Source organism: Bacillus rossius, chromosome 2 (assembly GCF_032445375.1).
Source record: "Bacillus rossius redtenbacheri isolate Brsri chromosome 2, Brsri_v3, whole genome shotgun sequence".
NCBI classification, from domain to species: Eukaryota; Metazoa; Arthropoda; class Insecta; order Phasmatodea; family Bacillidae; genus Bacillus; species Bacillus rossius.
This window is the reverse complement of record NC_086331.1, coordinates 124,970,434-124,991,633: the sequence shown is the minus strand read 5'-3', so window position 1 is coordinate 124,991,633 and position 21,200 is coordinate 124,970,434. Positions and strand designations below refer to the sequence as shown.

General features: G+C 32.1%; 1 protein-coding gene across 7 annotated transcripts in view; it reads left to right on the top strand.

Annotated features, from left to right (window-relative positions):
• LOC134529773 (rho GTPase-activating protein 190) overlaps positions 1-20,925 on the top strand; it is a 179,273-nt gene extending 158,348 nt beyond the window's left edge. For all 7 annotated transcript variants that reach the window (XM_063364201.1, XM_063364197.1, XM_063364199.1 and 4 more), the window contains 2 exons: positions 2,385-2,602; positions 8,197-20,925. In XM_063364201.1, the coding sequence (XP_063220271.1) occupies positions 2,385-2,583 (199 nt within the window). In that variant the 3' untranslated portion in view covers positions 2,584-2,602; positions 8,197-20,925. The remainder of the gene's footprint in view (positions 1-2,384; positions 2,603-8,196) is intronic.
• The last annotated feature ends 275 nt before the right edge of the window (positions 20,926-21,200 follow it).

The window sequence follows — 21,200 nt, the reverse complement described above, 5'->3', positions numbered from 1 at the left end:
CTACTGCTGCCGTGTTTTTAAACGGACTGTCCAATTTTTTTTCTCTTCTTATACGAACATTAGTAAGTGCACTATAAACCAACACAAAATATATGCTGCATGTTAAATAATAGCTTTGTATAAGCTTTTATTGTGAGTTTTACCATTTTTTCCCCGATTATTTTTGTTTTGTGCCAAAAGTTCAGATTTTTTGATGGTTCTAGTGTACAATTAACAAATGATTTTTTTTTTTTATTTCTCCCGTTTCTCTTTAGTTTAACTGGACTGGCCGTGTGTCTGTGAGGGAGTGGCCTTGAGTCTCTTGCCAGCTACGTATCGCTTCTCTCTCCCGCCCCTCCTAAATTCACTTCCCCTTATCAAGGGGCTTCCCGTTTCAGCGCACGCCACATTGCTACGCCTAGCTCTTTCACATCAAAGTGCGACTTTGGGTGCCATTAATTTAATTTAAGATGACTTTAAATTACGTTTTACACAATTTACTACCAACTTGAACAAATGGGTGTGTTAAATTTAATCAGGCCAGGCTGTAAATTTTCAGGAAAAAAAATTTCTCGGGTGCTTCATTTACTATGAATGGACTATACTGGTATTGCTTACGTACCATTCTGTTAACTTCTCAAGTGTCTTGTTTATTATGACGTCCTGTGGTAGTATTACATGTTCATTGACTACCATCTTATCTTTTAGAATTTTTTTTTGTATTTTAATGAAAATTTTTCAAAAATCCGAAGGTCATAAATCCCCGACACCCACGGATTTGCGAGAGTTTACTGTATTTTGCATCTTAGATATATCATGACCAGTACAAATGTCTGCTTATTAATTATTGAAAACCTGCTTTAAGTAAGTTAAATTCAATCCTCTAACAGTTGCAGGAAGAACCTTAAAGATTTTTACGAAGTATTGTAACACCCTCTTGACATCTGAAAATGTAATAATAGTAGTAGTGTTCAGTATGCATCCAAACTCTGTTTTATTGTACATCTTCATCAATAATAATTATACATAACAAAAATTAACATTACACAGCTCATCACAAGTTTTATCAATTTTGTCAGTCTGACAGTGACTCAATTTCGCCTATGGAAGTCTACTCATCACTGCGATTTTGGAACCCGAAACTCTTTCTTTAGACAAAGCAGCGAAGATCATACTGTGTTATGAAAAGGTGGTGGAGAACATGGCATCTGTTTCCAAACATATTGACCCTGCGTTTCATGATATAGAAATTATTTCTTGACATTTTAGAGATTTGCATTTTTCTAATTAACATTCTGATTTAACCTTTAGTGAATAAAATCCTTAACCTAAATTGAAGTAAATATGGTTTTATTTCTTATTAATGTCTTGTGTTTTTATCTGCAATCAACTTTGATGTCCCTCTAAGTGTTATATCTGTGTATTTTTATGTGCTATTTTGTTTTATGTATGTTAGTTTTATGTTTCTTGTTTTTACCAAGTGTGATTATTTGTAGTGTCATCCATTCAACATATTTCCCTACCCATTAGTATGTTTAGCAAAATAAGTGTATAATTAGATATGCGGTGCCATATTTTAGGTACTTATTACAAACATTTTTTTTTTTAATGAACAGTTATGTTTTTACTTCATTTATTATGTAAAAATGAAAAAAAAAACAAATTCATGTAAAAATACTAGTTCATAAAAAGTTCATGTTTGTCATTTATTCACAGTTATGTGAAATAAATAGATCACTTTTAAACAGATGTGTGAAATTTATTTTATATGAATAGTTTATTATTTCTTTTGACTTTGAAATAACAAATATTCAGTTGGTTACGAATATTTGACATCACATACCTTGTGATTTTGTCGTATGCCAACATTTACTGTTGAGATTAATTCATTTGTGCGGTTTAAAAACCTTATTTTAAATGTTTTAATAAAAATGCATCTGCGTTTTAAACACTCAACTGGTATTCAAAGTTATTTCACTTTTGTTTTGCAAAATAGTAGCAAAGAAATTTGTTTGGATGATTAAAAGCACGACTGTTTAAGGGTTTTCCATCTTAAAAAGAAAATATTATTTGTATTTGTTTCATCACACACCAGTAGTGGGAAAAAAATAAATAAATGGACTATAACATAAAATGTTGACACGCCTATGCAATGACGTTTAAAAAGGAAATGCGATAGTTGCAACAGCGTATAAATAGATAGTAACAATCAATTTACCACCATGCAAAACAGTAACAGCTTACTTTCTGTGTGTATCTATGAAGAAATAGACACAACTTAAAAACAACACGTCACTCTCATGTCTCTTCACTTGTTAATTTTTTTTTTATTTTTTGTGTCTTTTTTGTAATCAATTGCAGTGTTTAAAATTTAATCTGTTATGTTTTCTTTTCTTTTTTTCCAGAGTCTCGGAAAACTGCAAACTAAACAGTATGGATTCTAAAAATTTAGCTATTTGTTGGTGGCCAACATTGCTACCCATTGAATTCAATGACATGGGGAGATTTGAACAAATGAGGCCTCATTTAGAAGATCTTGTTCAAACTATGATTGACCAGTATCCATTTTTGTTCTGTGGAAAAGAAGCATTTGTAATGGTTTGAGAAATGCGGATTACCAAATGTAAGTATTCTGCTATTTATTAAAACTGTTCCTCAAATTGTACTTCACAGTAGTTCACATTTTTCCACATTATTTTATTTAACCGGCATAGCGACCGGTTAGGGTATCTTGAAAGAAAATGTTACTTAAAAAAGCTCCATACTCATAATGGCATAGATTAAATTCACTGCATGTTTCTGTCTGCAACCTCCGGATGTCCTTCATACCTCACCACATCAGGCTAACTCTTGCATTTAAATGGCTATCCACACAAAAATTAATTGCCATTATTTATTATTCCTGGGCCACTTGAACACTGCTTTTGGTCAGTTTTATTTACCATTTTCTGGACCCTTGTGATTAGTGTTAATAAACCACTTTTATTGTAATGACATGAAAACCGTTAGGAAATTAAATAAGTACAGAACACGTTGGCACATGCAGAGGTGCCAACCATTTACCAATGCAATCAGTAGTAAATATAAAAAAATCAGTAGTTTTAGAATATTTTCAGTAGTGAATTAAATCGGGCGGATCCAGCTTTGGGAGGGGTGGAAGTAGATGTTCGACAAAGTTCACACACATGACCTATAATAAAACAAGAAAGGTATATAACTTACACATGTTGTTTGTATGAAACTTCTTCACAGTTAAGTCTAGGATTTCTGGAGCATATTGAGTGTTGCCTTCTTTGCTTTGATAAGCACATCACTTGAGAATTTCTGATCAAAGCAAGCTTTGCCACTTGTTAGCATGTGTGTTTTCTGGATAACCAAAGATTCTAGTAATTCAGAACCCATTGTAGGCCTGAATTCTGTCTTGTTTTTCCTAACCATGCTAAAAATTCTCTCGCAAGAAGCATTACTATGAGGTATCGTAAGAATTGCCAACATTATTTTAGGAAGGACAATGAATTTCTTATGTCCATCAGCATTCTTCAGTTTTGTAATCAAATGCCATGCAACATCCATTCTATTTCTGTTACACGATTTGATTTCCTGAGGAAGATCTTCACACTGATACCTAGCAAATTCCACTTCCAGATCAGAGCTCTCCAGCTCATTCAACAAGAATGAATGCTTCGCACAAAAATACTGAACAGATTCATAGGAAACTGTTTCACGTTTTTGTATGTCAGCTACAGCAGCATGGATTACAGTTTCATTCTGTAGTGGAAACTTGGTCAGAATGTATTTGCAAGCAGATTCAAAATATTTTCGCACACAGATAAAGAAAATCACCATGTTTTCTTCACTTAAACCCACATCTTTATCACTTATGTACATTCTTGTTTTTGCACCAATAACTAGGTCTTTGTTGTCTTTTTGTTGATTCCTATCCCAATATTTGACATCTAAAATACTTTTGCTACTCCGAATACCTTCAGGCTTCAGAAACCTGATAAAAAGCTCAGTGAGTAGTGACAATAGCTCACTATGGAGAATGTGAATTAGCGGTTCTTCACTTTGCAGCACCGTATTAATTCTTGTAAACACTGGGGTAGTGTTTTGGAGGAACAAACAGTACAATTTTGTAACAGGCGAAGACAAAGCCTGCTTAATCATATCAAGTCGTACATTCACACTGTGATGCGTAGGCTTGGTTGCTATTTTTTTTGCTGATTTTGGATTTTGACTGCTTGAGATGTCAATCTTGCGTTTTGATTGAGCTGGAGCTTCATCATTCTTTGACTTAGACGAAGCGTGCTTCTTAGTTGTAGACGTTGCAACATCTCGAGGTATGGAGTCTCTGTCAGGTGCATTTGGCCTCTCAAGAACGTACGAATTGGACTTGATATTGGTAACATTTGAAGTTTTTTGCCTTGCTTTGTCATTCAAAGGAACTAAAGTACTAGTAATTTCAGGTATGCACCCAGCCTCTCCTACTTCATTACCACCAGCTGAAATGCAAGCAGTATGTTTCAAATTATGTTCATCACACTTTTTTTCATCAAAAACAAAACTGAAAAGTGCAGGTCACTGTTCCAAAAACCTATCAATACAATTCTTTAATGATAACCATCTAGTGCTTGTATGCTTTAGAATTTTGTGTGTGGCAGTATCGCACAGAACCTGACATTGCTGCAGCTTCTGATGACGAAGAGAACTTTTATCTAAGTAGTGGTACAAATCAACCAAAAGATCTTCAATACATACTGGCAATTCTTTTGCAGCATTCTGTGCAGCAATGTGTATTAAATGACAAGCGCAACCCTGCATGAACACATTTGGATTTTCTTTCTTTATGAAGGAAGCTGTTCCTTTATGTCTGCCAATCATTGTTGAACAATTATCTGTGCCACATGACAAGCAGTTATTCCATGTCAAACCCCTCCCTCTTCTGTATCTCTTCATTAATCAAAATGAAGATGTTTTCTCCTGTGTTTTGAACTTTGCAAGCACAAACAGCAAGAACTTCTGAAACGATTTTTCCTAGATCGGATCTGTAGGCCGTTACGACGATGGGGTATAATGTAACCTCTTCATTGTCATTACTCCCATCAGTAGCAATACTGAAAGCTGAATGCTTTAAGTTTTCAATTATTTCGGCTTGGGACATCTCTGCAAGTGATTTCACAATTGCAGTAGTCTTTGTTCGCTTGCAAGCATAATTCTGTGCAATATTTGAATCTGGACACTGATTTTAATAAAGGGCTGAAATGATCTGCAACAGCAAGTGGTATGTTGTGCTCGATGAGAAATGAAGTAAAAAGAACTTCGGCGTTTGTAGTGGGATCAGCAGTCTCAGTTTTAAAAAAAGACGTCAAAGTTTTATTAGCATTTTTTACTTGCAAATTGTCCATGTGATTTTTACTACTTACGTGACGCTGGCAATCGTTTTTACCTCCATGTTGAACACTAAAATCGCACTTGCACAAATTACAAAACACGTGGTATTCAGATACACTAGACACTGCTAGACTTGTCCACAACTGCGAATATTCTTTGCGATACTTTTGTGAATTTTTTGGTTTGGAAGCCATGTTGAGTTCACACGCACGCAACATTTATATTTCCCAAATATTTAAGGTAACTTCAAATGTAAAACTTGATAACTACACCTGACGCTTCCCGCACAAAGAACAACCAACAACTGGACGGATCGATGTATCGATGAATGAGTCGAAAAGCCAATCCACACGCCCGAAGCAATACACAGATCGATTGTATATAATAGATATTTTTCTCGTGCTTATACAAATACAAAAGTATCTTGAACAAGCGAAGCGGGACGTTGTACACCATACGCGTTTAAACAACTTATCTATACACAAAACACATAATTCACAATAATATGCTAACTCGACTAGTTCCACACAATTTTAAAGTGAAAACAAAACTCTCCCTGAGCGTGGGAAAATGATGCGTCATACGATATACACAGCTGTAGATGCGTACGTGCACAAGACAATGGCCCGTTTTTTTTATCTGAAGCTGATTATTCCGTAGCTTAAAAACGGAATCCGTACTTCCGTAGCAAGCCACAATAATTTGTATAAACTACAAACAATTCGTAGAACTTGGCACCTCTGCACATGGCGTGCTGTTACTAAATCCCACCCTACATGATGCCTAATTTCTGTTTTGCCTTGTTTTATACCCATGGGTATAAAAGTGGGTGTTTTATTATTTGTGTTTTATTATTTGTTGTATCACTATAATTATACTTCTACAATAACAAGTAACTGTCTCTTATTATCAATGCTTTATTCTTTATTATCACTTCCTGCATCGTTACATGTTATCCACTCTCTCTCGTCTACATTATATCACTGCTGCCAACACTCACTCTTTTAAAGTCCCAAGTCTTTATCATACAGTGGGCATGATAGTTTGTATAGCACTGAAAAGCTAGTAAAATAAATTTTATAAGGCTACAGGGGAATTTGGATTTGCTTTAATATAGTTTATTATTTATTGTATAATCATAAAATTTTATAATTAGACAGCTTATTAAGTTAATTTACATTTATAATTGGCTAATTTCATCATAATATTTCAAAATACTACGGATTCACTTTTATTTTAATATGTTAATAGATTACTAACTTAATTGACTACTTTAAAAAATTGTAACTAACAATTTTTTTTTACCAAGCAAGACAAAGAAACAATCTTAGTTTAATAAATCCTAAGTGAAAGAAAACCATCTAGCATTTTCATTTAGGGTAACAGGTGTGCAGTTCTTGTGAAGTGTTAGTTTATTCTCAATAATTTATTAACGTTTATTTTGTAATAAACGTAATTGTTTTAATTAGAGAATTAATTGGTTTGTTTACCACATTTTATCATACAATTTGTTTTAATTATAAGTAAAATATAAAGGGTATGTATTTAATTATTATAGCCATAGATAAAAATATTAATATGTTTTCCTGAATATACAATTTGCATAATGCCATAATGTTTTATTAAAAAAAAGTATTTCCAGTGACTAGATATGGAACCACGTCAATAAAATTCCTCTGTCAATTGAGACCACACTCTTTGCCGCCACACTACAGATAGTATGAATATTGTAAGGAGACTTAAGTACTCTCAACAGAGTAATGCCAGTTTTCTTATTATGTATTTTAAAGGTTGTGATTTACTGCTTGCTTTGACTATTTCAGTTTACCAAATATATTCCAGGGTAGTTTCATTTGGTGTGTCTCCTAATGTTCACGAAATATAACGTATACAGATTTTGTGTTGCCACACGTGGACCCACTATCTCAACGAATTGGGCTCGTTGGTATAGCAGAAAAATGGAACACGTTCTATTACGGTTTAAGGTAAGACTTTGGGCATGAAAACTTTTAGTTTCAAAGCCAGGCCAGGAGGCTGAACTCTTACCTACACGGGAAAAGATGTGCTAGCAGAAAAAATGCATGAAAACTGCTAAGGGAATGGGTATCGTGTGGAGCTGGCTTAGCCCTCAGGAATTGCCAGTGTGTTGTTGAAAGCCATCCACACAGCCACGCATGCAGTTTCCAATGTACTGACATGGTGCATCTGGATTAAGGAAGCGAGAAATTGATATTAACATTTACTTGTTTATTTTGTACATTTTCACACTATTATTTTTTGTAATTTCAGATCACACATTTGCAGTGATGTTGCCTTTAAATATTTATTTTAAAAGCTACATTTAAAATTATTTATCTAAGCAGAAAAACATTAAGTTAACTGTGTCATTTATCATACTCTGGATGCCAAGTGATTGTAGTGTATGATGCAACACCTTGTAACTTTGTTAATGTGATAATATATTAATGTGGTACATATTTTCTGAAAACCAAACTATGAAATAGTCAACACTAAAAAAATTTTTATCATCTGTGTAATTGATTCATGTACCAAGCATGCTTTACCATGTTGTGTGTGTTTTGTTTCTCTCCATCTCTCTTGCTTTAATATAATTATTACTGCAATATGGACCTGTACATTTTTATCACATTGCAAAAACACTTTACCATCTTTGAATGTTTAAAAATTTTGAAAGAACTTCAACAAAGCAACTATATTAATTAGTAAAATATAGGAAATAAATAATATTCCAAGCAAAAACAGTTAATAATTTTTGTCAATTGTATTATGTGTTTTATTTGAAGTATATAGTTTGGTTTATTTCAGATAAACGACAGTTCTTGTGGTAATCCACTGAACTATGACTTTCTTCACCATACACAATAAACTAAGAAGTTACCTTTCAACATTTCTGCATTACGTTGCAGGATTAGTATTTGAAGATGTGAATGGGATTTGAAAGTTATGTGGCCTGCTTACTGTCGATGTTTTTCAAGGAATGAATAAAATTAATTGTTGCTAAAATCATGATGTGATGGAAAAAATCACTTCGCCTATAAAATTTAACTTGTGTGATTTAAAATACTGACACGAAAGCATGTGGTAATTTAATTGTATGTCTATTGTACTGCATTATTCAGTAGATAAAACTCTGAAGAACTATGAACTTGAATAAATATTACAGTGTATGTCAAACAATTAGAACGCTTCTTGTTCTACATGTGCGAATGTAATTTGTATGCTGCATGGTGCTTTGTATGCAGTTTGTAAAAATTTTCCACTTGTGATGTTCTGCGATACATCCTTATTTTGTGAACGGAAGGATAAGTATTTTAAAAGTGAACATTTATTAGCTAAAGAATGTTAAGATTTTTTTGTAATGTTTTTACCATGCCTCCAGACATTTTTTGTATGGTCATTTTCTATTTCCTTTGAGTTGTATACAAATCATGATTTAATTTAATGTACAAACATATGTGACTTTGTTAAATAAGGTTTAGGATGTGTGTATTTTTAGTTGTAGATTATTTATGCATTGCTATCAGAAATGAAAGAAGACTGCATCTAGTATGTTGCCAATTTACAATTGTTACACTCCTTCTTTTTTACCCTCACAAATTGTAAAAATCTATAGTTCTCTGAAGTTTGTTGAGTTAGCTTCTTCAAACACATTTTTGATACTTGTGGGTTTAGTGTACATACAGGGAATTGTTTCTAGAACAGTTTTGCTATATGCAGTGAAACATGAAGCTCATTTCGAACATCCAGCCTCATTATTAAGAGTCTCATATTGTCTTAAGTATATTGAATTTTTTTAAATTTTGTGATAAACATTAGTCTTAAGTCAGAAAGAAAATTTTACATGAATTAGAAATAAATATCACATTTTCGTGGTATTTTTCAAAAACATTTTTTGTTATATTATACAAAAAAAATTTGACTCATTTTGTTACATTTCAAATAATGAAACATAACAGCCTATCTTCCTTTTTATCTATTTATGTATTAGAGTTAATCCTGTATTGTGAAATTAATGCCACCTTTGAGAATGAGGAAATTTTGATGCCTTCATTTAATTTTTAATTTTGTTCAAAATATGTATAGGTATGTTTCTTACCACAGGCATCTATGTGAATCATTTCTGTGCAATGCAACTGTTGCACATTTTGTGAAACCTATCAATTTGGCATATAAAACCAATGCAAGTTATCTCAAATACGTAACTTTGACTGTGAAAACTGTATTTGCATTCCATGTTAATGTCCAGTTAAGGATATTGAATAGCAAGGTATTCATAATTTTGGATGACCATCACATATTTAGATGTGCAAAATGTAATTTCCAACTAATGAAATGGTTTTCAGTTTTGTAGTTTTTTAAGTATTTGCCTGTTTAGGTCACAGTTTTGCTGGGTTTTTTCCGGTCACAAACACAATAACTAACCCAATTAATTTGAAACACTTTCTGTGAATACAGTATCTTAAAAACATTGCCCTGGGCTACCTCTCTCTTTGTGTGAGTTGGTGTGTGTATGTGTGTGTGTGTATGTGTGTGTGTGTATGCACCTCTAATATAAACATGGTTTGTGTAGTTTCAAACCAAAATTCTCCTTAAAATTTTATTAAATGTAAGGAAATCTTTTTGATACCTTTGTTAAATTTTTTGTAAAAGCATGTCTCTTCTTGAACTGATGATTATTACATCTACAAGTAGAATTGAATTTTACAGAAATCAAAAATGTACAATATTTTGGTTTGTAAATACTGATAAACACTATTTTTTTGTGAATGACAGTTGATTCTGTATATTACAAGTCACAGATATTATGTTCCTTTTACTCTGCAATGTGTTTGTACAGAAAAAGGAAATACAGTTCTTAAGCTGGAAACAGAAAGTAATGTATTTACCTGATAATAAAGCAGTGATTTTTACCAAAACTGCTTGAAACTATAAGTGGGGGGTCCCATTAAAATCTTTTAATTGCAAACTTGTGCATTATAGTCACAAACTTTTATCTATCTTGCTGCCTGAAACAACTGAATTAACAGCAATGGGAACACCCTTGAAAAACAGCACTTTCTGTATCTTCCTTTAGCTTGCTATTAATTACTCCCTCCTGAACCTCTGCTTAATTGAAAAACTACACGCTCTGCCTGTAAACTGTGTCACTGCTCTTGTTTATAGCTTCCTGAACCTGAACACAGGCCTGGCATGAGACAGGATAACACTTTGGTGTGGCAATGGGGGAGTATGGAGTTAGTCACTGGGTCCCTCTCATAATTCAACACCTCTATTTTCTCCTCTTCTCTGTGGCTGCCGCCCTCTAGATGACCACTCTATGTCGCCGCATTCTTTGCTTTCTGGATGCTTTTGAACGATTGCCATAAAACTCTAAACATTTTTCTAACTGCTACTGCTGCTGTTTTAGAAAATACATTTTATATTACTCTACTGATGAAAGTGACACCAGAAAACCTCTCGTAAATACCACATAAACTTACTTATTTAAATAATTTTTAGTGCTTTGTATTTAATTTGTGATTTCCACTCCACAAAGTCTTTTTCACTAACTCGTGGGGGAAAAAAAAAATTTGGGGTCACATTATATTCCTAGTCACGTTATTTTCTGGTAAATACGGTAAGCGCAGGAGTAATACTTTAGTGAGTGATCAACCTGCCTTTGATTATGTCTGAAGTTAAAGTCTGTATGGTTTTAAAGCAATGTTTAGATAATTAGTGTCTGATTTTTATGTGGGTAGGAAAGTTTAAAAGATTATTTTCAAGATGGTACATTGTCTTGTTTAAATAAATGTAATATTATTTTGTGTCATTTCTACATGGTCAAATATTTACTCTGAATTCAATTTTTATTGATTTGTATCATCAAAAAAAAGTGCAGTCAAAGCTCATTTTTTTATTACAAAACTTGTTAATGCAATACTCTCATTGATGGGAAATATTTTCACATCTTTTTAAAATGGAAATTTTTTTGTTAATATTCAATAAAGAGTTGTTTTAAGTCCCCAAGACAAATATTTGTTAAGTTAACTATTTTCGGCAATAGTCCTTATTGTATGATTGAACATGTAGGAAAACTAGGTGTAAAATGAAACTAGGATTAAAGTTTAGATTAGAAGTTAAAAAAAAGACAACATTGATAAGCACAAAGGTTCTGGATTAATGAAATTTTGTTCAACCAGTACTCTTGTTGGGTGTAGATCAGATAATAATTTTAAAAATGAACAAACTAGCATTTTCTGTAACTAGTTTTTAAACAAAAGTGACTAAAATGTTATGGGGGAAAATGCATAAAAATTTATGTTAATACTGTGTTGTGCTGTGAAATGAAAGTGCATCCCATTGTTTTCATTAATTTCAAAATCCTGGATGTGTCCTGCTCTTAAAAATCCCTATCAAAATAATTTTAAAAATAAAACTATACTTTTGGTTTAGTTAGATTGGTATGATAATACAAGTACATTCAACCTTCGACTATCCATGGGTGGATTATCCAGAGCACTTATAGGAAAGTAAGCTGATTGGAATTTATATAATATATTGTCATGGGCAAATATGTTTTTAATATAACAGTATATTATATTGTGCTACCCATAAATGATATGCCACAGTATATAAATATATAGATCAAAAATGACTAAAGAATGTCATCTTTCAGGGAAAAATTTTTTTTTTGGAACTGTGAAATAAAAGTGAGTCATCTCAGTCAGTTTAAGATTATTTTCTTTCTAATAAGCCTGCAATGAAACTATTTTCAATAAATTAAAATGTAGCATTTAGGTAGTATTTTAAATAATTCTATATTTGTACTACAAGCCAAACTATAAATGCTAAAAGCATGAATCATAAACACTGTTTTACTGTCTTAGTCATGGTATGTGGTTGTAGTTTTACCTTGCACCTGCACACTTGGCAAGAAACGTGCTGGGGTATTTGGCAAATTAATTTTGTGCTAGCTGGAAGCCATGGTCTGCATGATCCCCTAATGTGACACACCTTTTTTTTTTTGTTTTTGAGAGGGGTGGGCACGTGAAATCCGAAATGCCGGGTGACTCACAAAATGATCTCGTCGAACTGATGGAAACCACTCTCTCAGCATACGAGCAGAGCAATGCGTGGCATATTCGACCACGTGTGTCAGCCAGTATTGTGGCAATGCTGTTACTGTAGTGATGCTCATAGTCTTATCGTCCAACCATTCCTTTAAATAGGGAGAGTAGTGCACTGTCTTAATGACTGAAGGTTTTCTAAATTAAGTACATGATATGTGATGAATTTGCCATCACATTAAATTTCTGCTTATTTACAGTGGTGCCACCTTGGTGCACCATTCAAATTTAGCATTTGACATTAATTTAATGCATGCATTTCAGAAAAACTTTTTGCCTTCCCCCCCCCCCTCCCCCCCCCCCCCCACTTCCCTCAGACCTACATTGATAACTGGAATGAGTTGAGATATAAAAAAAAATAGTTTTTGCAGAACTGATAACTCTTAAGGTTTGCAACATTAAAAATGTTATTTTAAGTTAGTATTAAATTAAATTTAGCAGTCACAGTTACATTCTGAGCTAATTAAGCTTCAACCTATGTATTGGAGTTGTGATGCAAGAGTGGGCGCATGGCTCATTAACTCCATTGTTTGTGTCTGGCTTCTTTCAGCATTTCTGCTACTAATTTTTTTCTAGTATAGTTTGCTTAGCCTTACTTGTGATAATGCAGGTTTATTTTCCAGTAGAATAGCTTGGAAATAGTAATTAAAAAATGTAAATATCTCTAGCATTTGAGCTGAGTTGTGAATTTTCCTGTGTCATAAGACTGAGTATCCTTCACTGAACTTAATTCATTCATAGAAAACTAGTAATGATACTAAAGATGATTTGTTCTCTTTGATAATAGTGTTTTAATTTAGCCAATGCTGCGTTGTTTATGTATGACTAAGTGAAGACGTCAAGAGTATAAATTTTTGTAGTTTGATACAATTATATGCCATGTAAGTACCCGGGAAAACCACACACGTGGGACGTACTGTGTCGCAGTCCGGATATTTGCAGATTTTGATGTTTATCCAAAATCAAATCTACAGAACATGCCTCTTGTTAAAATTAGTACAGTTTAAGCAGAGTTTTATATTTGTCAGTATTTATAAATTAACGGGAGCATACCAGCCTGTAAATTAATGTTTAATTAGTAAACCATGTCCTATTTACTTGTAAATGGTCATTCAGAAATTTAATGCAGCCTATTAAATAATTATTTCACTAACAGAATATTCATTTTTCCGTTGGAAATTTTGTTTGCATATGTACGTAAATTAACTACTTTTATGAAATTTTTCCACTAGAAAGCTAGAGAATTTCAAAATTTTGACTTGTTTTTAACTTATTCAGAAAATATATTTACTGAAACACTTAATCCATTTACAAAAATAGTGTAAGACAGATGAGAAAGTTAGTCTTTTGAGCCCACTTTCCCCCAAAATTATATTGTTTGTACCATTAGTACATATTATCAGAAATACCCATGACTTAGTATTGAGTATAGATGGGGGTTAGACAAAACTGAGTTACAAAATATTATTGATATATTTAGTAGGTAAATGGTGTGAAAGATAACTGTGTATCAGGACTCACTGTATTTACTTACTTAAGGAGAGAAACTCATTTTTTTTTATTTTTTTATGAACTCTGGAATCAGTGTGTGTAATATTAAGAGGTGTCGTGGAATTTTTTTAAATGCAGAAGTAGTTTGTGTCTACTGGAAGCTGTGTTTGGGGGATGTTTAGATGAAAGCCCAGCCTCACCAAGACACCTCAGTAGTACCTTCTGCAACAAGGGAAAATAGGACTTTTGCATTAAAAAATATTTATGATCAATGAAAAGTTCTTAGATTCCAGTAATCATGAACACATTGCCCTTCCTTGCTCTATCATTTTATGATTGAGAATGGGAGGGGTTGGTTTCTTTGTATTTGAGCTTGCAGTATTAGATTCTGTTATTATTTTCAGTTGGTGATTTTTACTGGAGATTTCAAAATATAGACATTTCATAGATTCTGATGCTAATGTCCAATCTTACCTAGATTCCCAACTCGATTCCAATTCTGGATCATTGGTACAAAATTTGTAATATTAAGATTAGTTATGCAATACTTTATGTGTTGTGATCTTAACTACAAATATCTAAAACCGTTTCAAAGCATTTCGGCCACATGTAGCTCATGGATTCCACAAATTAAAAAATCATTGTAAACAACTTTTAGAAAATATTTTCACTAAAGTTGGAAAATAATTATTGGAATTTCCATAAGGTGTGAAATGTACTAGAAAACACATTGAGGGCTTTCGATTCTTGATACAGTCAACATTTATGGAATCACAGGAATCGAATATTGAGGAATCAACTTTGACATTACCAATTTTTACATTTTTCACATATGGTTCCTTTAATGTGTGAGGTCACTGATAATGGTGGACGGAAGGGAAGGGGCAAAACCATGACTGCAAGTTTCCTCATACTTACCCACAGTTTCCTTCATATTCTCAGATATTGATAATGTTTTATCTATTTACTAACCCCTTACAGCAAAGTTAGCTTGCTTTTTGTGTTGCCACAAACTATAATCTTCAGATTTCTAAAAGGTACTAAAGTGGTAGAACCCTCAAGTGAGCTAATATTTAAATTTGTGTGGGCTTATTGCATACTTATTTAATATTTGAAGTTTGTTTTTGAAGTTCCGCTATCATATTTAAACTAAAAAATTTCCTTTATCTAATTATATGATTAAATTAAAGTTAGAGTGGTTTTGTAGCTGCTACAACTGAAGGGCATTAACTTCTTGATTTATGGTTCTTTTCCACGTTGTAGTGTAGTAGTTTCGTGTGTGTAGATGCAATCAAAAATTAAGTAGTAAGTAGGATGAGTTCCGGTACGACTGATTTCTATGTCTAATTGGGGGTTTCAACCTAAACTGTATAATATTTTCCTCCTTTTTACTCGTTATGTACGTTTCGTATGGAAATTCTTTAAGAACACCAAACAAGTCATAAATTTTTGTAGTTTTATGATAACATGCAAGTAATTTAAAAATACCTAAGGATTTTCAGATATTATTTGTACGCCATTTTCGGAACCAAAAGTTAAAATTATTATTATGATGTAAGTGTTTATGTGTATTAAGCTTACTTGTTCTGGTCAGATTTTAACGAAATTTCATACTTCAACCTTGCTTCAACTTCTTCAGCTTCTAGTTTTGGCTTACGTATATTTTGTCAAAATGCATTGAAAAAATAGCACAATATTGGGTCCTAAATGCTACAATGCAACATTAGATCTGAATTATGCATTAAATGAATAATATTATAACAACAAACTTTCATAGTTGTTTTACCTTTATAATGTACATAAATAACTAATGAGGTTTTAATATATTTTCCAATTTTAAACCAAGTCTTCTATAAAATAATTTTAACAAACTCTGTTTATAATAAGTATTTGTTCAACAAAATTTCATTTTAATTGGTAAGCAAACATTGATCTACAAACTACATATTTTCGAACGCCAACAGCCAACTTAATCACAATTAGTTTTCTTATTTGTTTAATTTCAGGTTATATTTTTTTCTGTTTCTGGGTCAATCTTTTAGTCACATGTTTCAACAGGTTATTTTAAAACATATCTATAGATTGTAATTTTATTGTTCAACTTGAAATCATTTTGAAATATCAATATTGTTAAAACATTTACTTAAAAGTTAAAGGAATGTTGTAATGTTAATAAAGGTCAAGTAAGCAAGCTTACTTGATGTGACAATGTTTACTAACTCTTGTTAGGTTTTTGTAGTTTCAGTTTAGTTTTACACAACATATAAGTATATTGACAATTATTTATTGTCTGCTTACACAATCCCATTTTTGTGTTATATTTCACACCTTGTATTGTTGGCAGCCTTTTCCTCTGGAGAAACCACTTCCTTTTTATGTATATTAAGGGGCCCACTTTACAGTCTAACATTATTTATAATCTAATAAATGGAGTTTTAAGATTGTTGTTTCCTTGTATCATTCCAAAACTAATTGACTGATTTTGATTGAAAAATTTTGTGATATTATGGTATTTTTCTAAGCTGAACTTTATATATATATATATATCTACAGAATTCCATCTCCAAGGGGGTGACAAAAGTATTTAAAAAATTAATTCTATCGCCAAATCTCTTTTTACATTTTCCAAAACTCCACTAATAAAGTATGTAAAGAAGATTTGATTAATTTTAAGAATAAAAATGCAAACTTCTAAACCCTACAACTAGAGATAAGTAAATAGGAGTGAATTAAATACATATAGAGTTAGTATTCAATTCATTTTTTTCCGCCAAAATTTGCATGTTAAGGACGTGAAAATGTGTTCAGTTTTGTTTTATTTAGAAAAAAATTGTACCTCCGTAAGTAATGAAGCAGGACGTAAACTATTATAAAGCTTCATTTTTTCTTTTCATTTTGTGAGATTCTACTCGAGGTGTACATGAAGTGGGTTGGTTTTTAAGAAGAAACATGCATACTTTTCAAAAGTAGTGCTTTTTTTCGTTTATGTGAATTTTTAATTTCAACAGCATTTGTGAAGCATTAAATTTAATGCAACCAATTAAAAATGTGATGAATCAACAAACAAAACAATATTTTGCTCTTTCCTTAGTAGTCATTTGTTTCCTTCATTGTGTATTTATCTCCGACGACAGCCCGAGTGTTCAGCCAACGTTTATATCACGCCATCCTGTATGTCAGAGCAGCTGGAGAGAACAGCCAGAAGCTTTCCGGGCTAATTTACCTCGTGCCCACTAGGATGTGCTAGTGGCAAATCATTGCAGACACGCATTTAGTAAACAAAAGTGTCAGGAATTACGTTAACAGGTTAAATAATCCTCATAATAAAAAATGTTAAGTTTATGCATTTTGATTCAAATTAGAACTGAAGTGTATCTCGTATATTAATAATATTATTAGAAATGTACTCAGAAATGTTGGCGCTTCTTAGGAATGTTGTGCCCAAGCCCTATTATGTAAACAATGCAGTCCATGAAATTGTTGAATTTAATTTAAAGTTGTTTAGTCCCAAAATGTTACTCAACATTTATTTTAATCTACTTCAGATATTTTTAGACATATCTTAGTACTGTGAATTGATTTTCATGGGAGTAGTCTCGTGATTAAAATGTTTGTCAGCAAGCACATTTACCTGATTGGAAAACAAATTATTTTGATTAACATTTACTCGTATGGAAAAAAAGTATTTTATTAGTGCTCTGTTTTTCTGGAACGAATTAGGGCGTTACTTTGAGGGGCCGGTGTAGTCACATGGGTGCAGCACTCATTGTGAGAACAAGTAAAAGAAAATCTCCCTACAGTCATTTCAAAATACTTACGCCTTCTCATCCATTATAAGTTTTTCAGCATTGTGTGTTTCCAATTTACATGTTTCTAAGTTGCATGATTTAATGTAGTGTGTTTCTAAGTATGTAGTTCAGCATTGTGTTCTTAACATATGGCAATTCTAAGTCGTGTGTTTTTAAGTTACTTTGTTTCTAAGTGAGGTATTGTTTTTTTAAGCTATGATTTTTCTATCTTACGAAAGTTCTAAGTTAATTTGGATTTTTTTCGAAAATTCTAAGTTATGTTTGGATCCCACTGTTACACACCTCTTGAATGCTAAATACTTAAAAAAGTTCAGTGATGAGGGTCTCATTAAAATATTTCTTAAGCTCAACAAACATGCTTTTAATCCAAAATTTAAAATTAAAAAATCTTAATTTTACAAAAAATGCCTATAAAAATTTTTTGTGCAAATTAGAAACTTTACGTAGAAAGATGCTTATGAACAAGTATGGGTGCATTCACAAAGAAAATTACTAAACATGTATTTTTCTAACACTCAGGTTGAGCTAAGCTGTAACCGGTAAACCATTACTCCAGGTCACATCAAAAACAGTTGAACTCAAAGTCAAAAGAGGCATAAAAACAAGCACACCCAGGAAGTATGGAAAAAGACCCAACGCTACCACGAGAGTGAAAGACTAATGTGCAAAGTTAACTAAGCAAAAAATATTAGACATTTATGACAGGTCTAAATTTAAATTTTGGTTTCTTTCCAAAATGCTAAGCATTATTAAAATACTCAAGAACTCAAGACCTGCTTACATCGCACAGCCAAATCACATTAACAAAAGCTGACTTCAAGAAATTGTAGGTCAAATTCGAAATGTTAACTTGTAGAGCGCTGTGTTAAATAAGTAATTCAGGAAATTTGACATTTCTAGCAGCATTTTAATAGAATCAAACAATGAAAATCAGCTAAAAGGCACCAGAAAAAAAATCTACTGGAATCCGCACTATCCAATAACACCTAAGCACAGGTCACAATCTGACCAGCAAGTCCACAACTTTATCACAGTGTGATCACCTCTGTGTCTAGTACTTTCGGCTCGCCTATAGCCACTTCCCCCATTTTCTGTTAGGGAATCATTTGACTAGCCCACGTAAATTTTTTGATTAAACACTGTTAATACAAAGACTCTTAATTATGAACAGACAAAACTGGAGTAAAGCCAAAATGTAAGTCAGATCCAATCAATATTTAATTGCAGTTTGGAAAGCAAATAAACTACAAATGTATTATAATAATATAACTTACAGTAAATAGCAAAGAAATAAAGGAATTAATACATCTTTACATGACAAACAAAATTATTATTTTAAAAACCTTGGGAAAGCACATTATACCTCAACTGCTACAGTGTTTTTTTTTTTCCCCCTAATGATGTAAATACCTTACAAGAGTGGTAAAGGGTGGAGTACTGTTTTGCCAGTTGAGTTCACATTGCTGCCAATTTGAAATCAAAGTTTTTCTTTTGTGAACAATATTTATTTTCAAGCGTAAAATTTTAAAATTAATTATAACCAGTAACAAATTATGCTACTAGAATGAATTAAGATAATAAATAAACATTTTGCACGTACTCCATTGTAATAAATGTACCTATCTCCTGTCAGTTTTAAACAAACTAAAAGGTTGTGTAAGATAAAATGTGTAAAAACTTAGAAACATACTGATAAAATCAATAAACCATGGGAAATATTTTAAGCATTGGCACAACTAAAATACACCAATAAGAAAAGTAAATCTGCAGTTTGTACTTCATATTAAAATCAGTATTCCACACTATAAAATCCATAGGTTATAGGAGCTAGGCCACATATTTTAGTGAAGGTGGTAGTCTTCCAAGCCACCAGCTTATCTCATTACCTGAAAATCTCAGCAATCCAGAAACTTAACAGCAAAGCACATTTCACTGACCTCTTGGCCTGCTCATTTTCAGAGAATGCATTTTCTGATTTACCAAAAATGTGCATAACATTTCCTGTCGTCCAGTATGAAACCCTTGGTGAATGGGAAAAATAATGTGAGTGTATTGAAATTTTGCATACATAAGTGTGATAACAAATATTTTTTAATGCAGGTTCTAATGTTTAAATTATTTAAGGACATAAAAGTTTTGATAAGAAACTAATAAGGTTATAGATTGAAGGCTAAACTCTTACAAGCGAAGTTAATAATTAGGCTTTTCCTTTTTTATTAAACTAAATTGTCTTCATGAAATTATATTGTGATGAAATTTGCTTGTGGTAATCATTGCTAAGTTTTATTTTAAGTGAAAATATTTAATCTCTGCTAGTTATCTTACAAACATTGCTTCAAAGTTTTTGTATTAAAGCAATTGCAGTTATAACTGGCATAATAGACATGTACATTGTTTTGTCACATGAGATGAATGATGATATTGTAAGTTTTGAAGGATTCAAAAGTGATTCTTGAACAAAGTGAACACATATGTGCAACTATAATATTGATTTTTATTTTATATATTGAAAAAAAAAAGTTATGCTTGGTATTTGAGTTAATATCTTATGTTTTTATGCAGATAACATAATAGTGGTGTCTAAAATTTTGTTCTTTTAACATATTTAGCTTTGAGAGGACAAGGTTATGACCTCTGCTAATCTGGCTGGGCTAGTATTTTGTGAATGAATAATTACAATACTTAAATTCTGCTTGATTCTTATTTCATCTGAGCTTCTTGCGAAAGCGCATATGTTTTTATGAAAAAATTGCTTTTTTATTTTTATGTTTGCTTTTAAATATTTTTTTTTACTGTTTCCATAGCTCACTGCTAAATCTGTTAATTCTTTCCAAGTTTTGCTGTCATTTTGAAAAATTTTGTGAGCCATCAAGGTGACAACGCAGAGAAATTTTGATGGACACTTTCTTTTGTAAAATGTTAGTTTTAACTATTCTGTCTAATATTTTAAAATGCAATTCAATTATTTCAATACAAGTATTTGAACAGTTATTTACTGGTATTTCTGTTGTGATTGTGCTTGAAACCATTGTTTTAAAAATATTACACTACTATTTATTATTACTTTTATTTTACAGTTATCTGTAAAGTGCTGTTTTTATGACAAATAAATTGCTTTATAAATATAGTATAAGTTTGAGTGTTGGTTTTCCTTTCTTACTGCAAAGCAACAGTTAAAATTGCCCTTAAAATATCATGATTAATTATTTTAGTTTACTTTACCCAATTAATGGATTACATTTTTTTGTGTTCATCATATAATTGTTTGCTGACTGCTTTAATTTACAGTATCCCCAGAACTTGATGAATGAATGGTATGTAAGGACGATGAAGCGCTGAATGAGTGAGAAAGTCATGTCATCTTCAGAGATATTCTCAGGAACTTCAGAATAGGCCAAAAAAG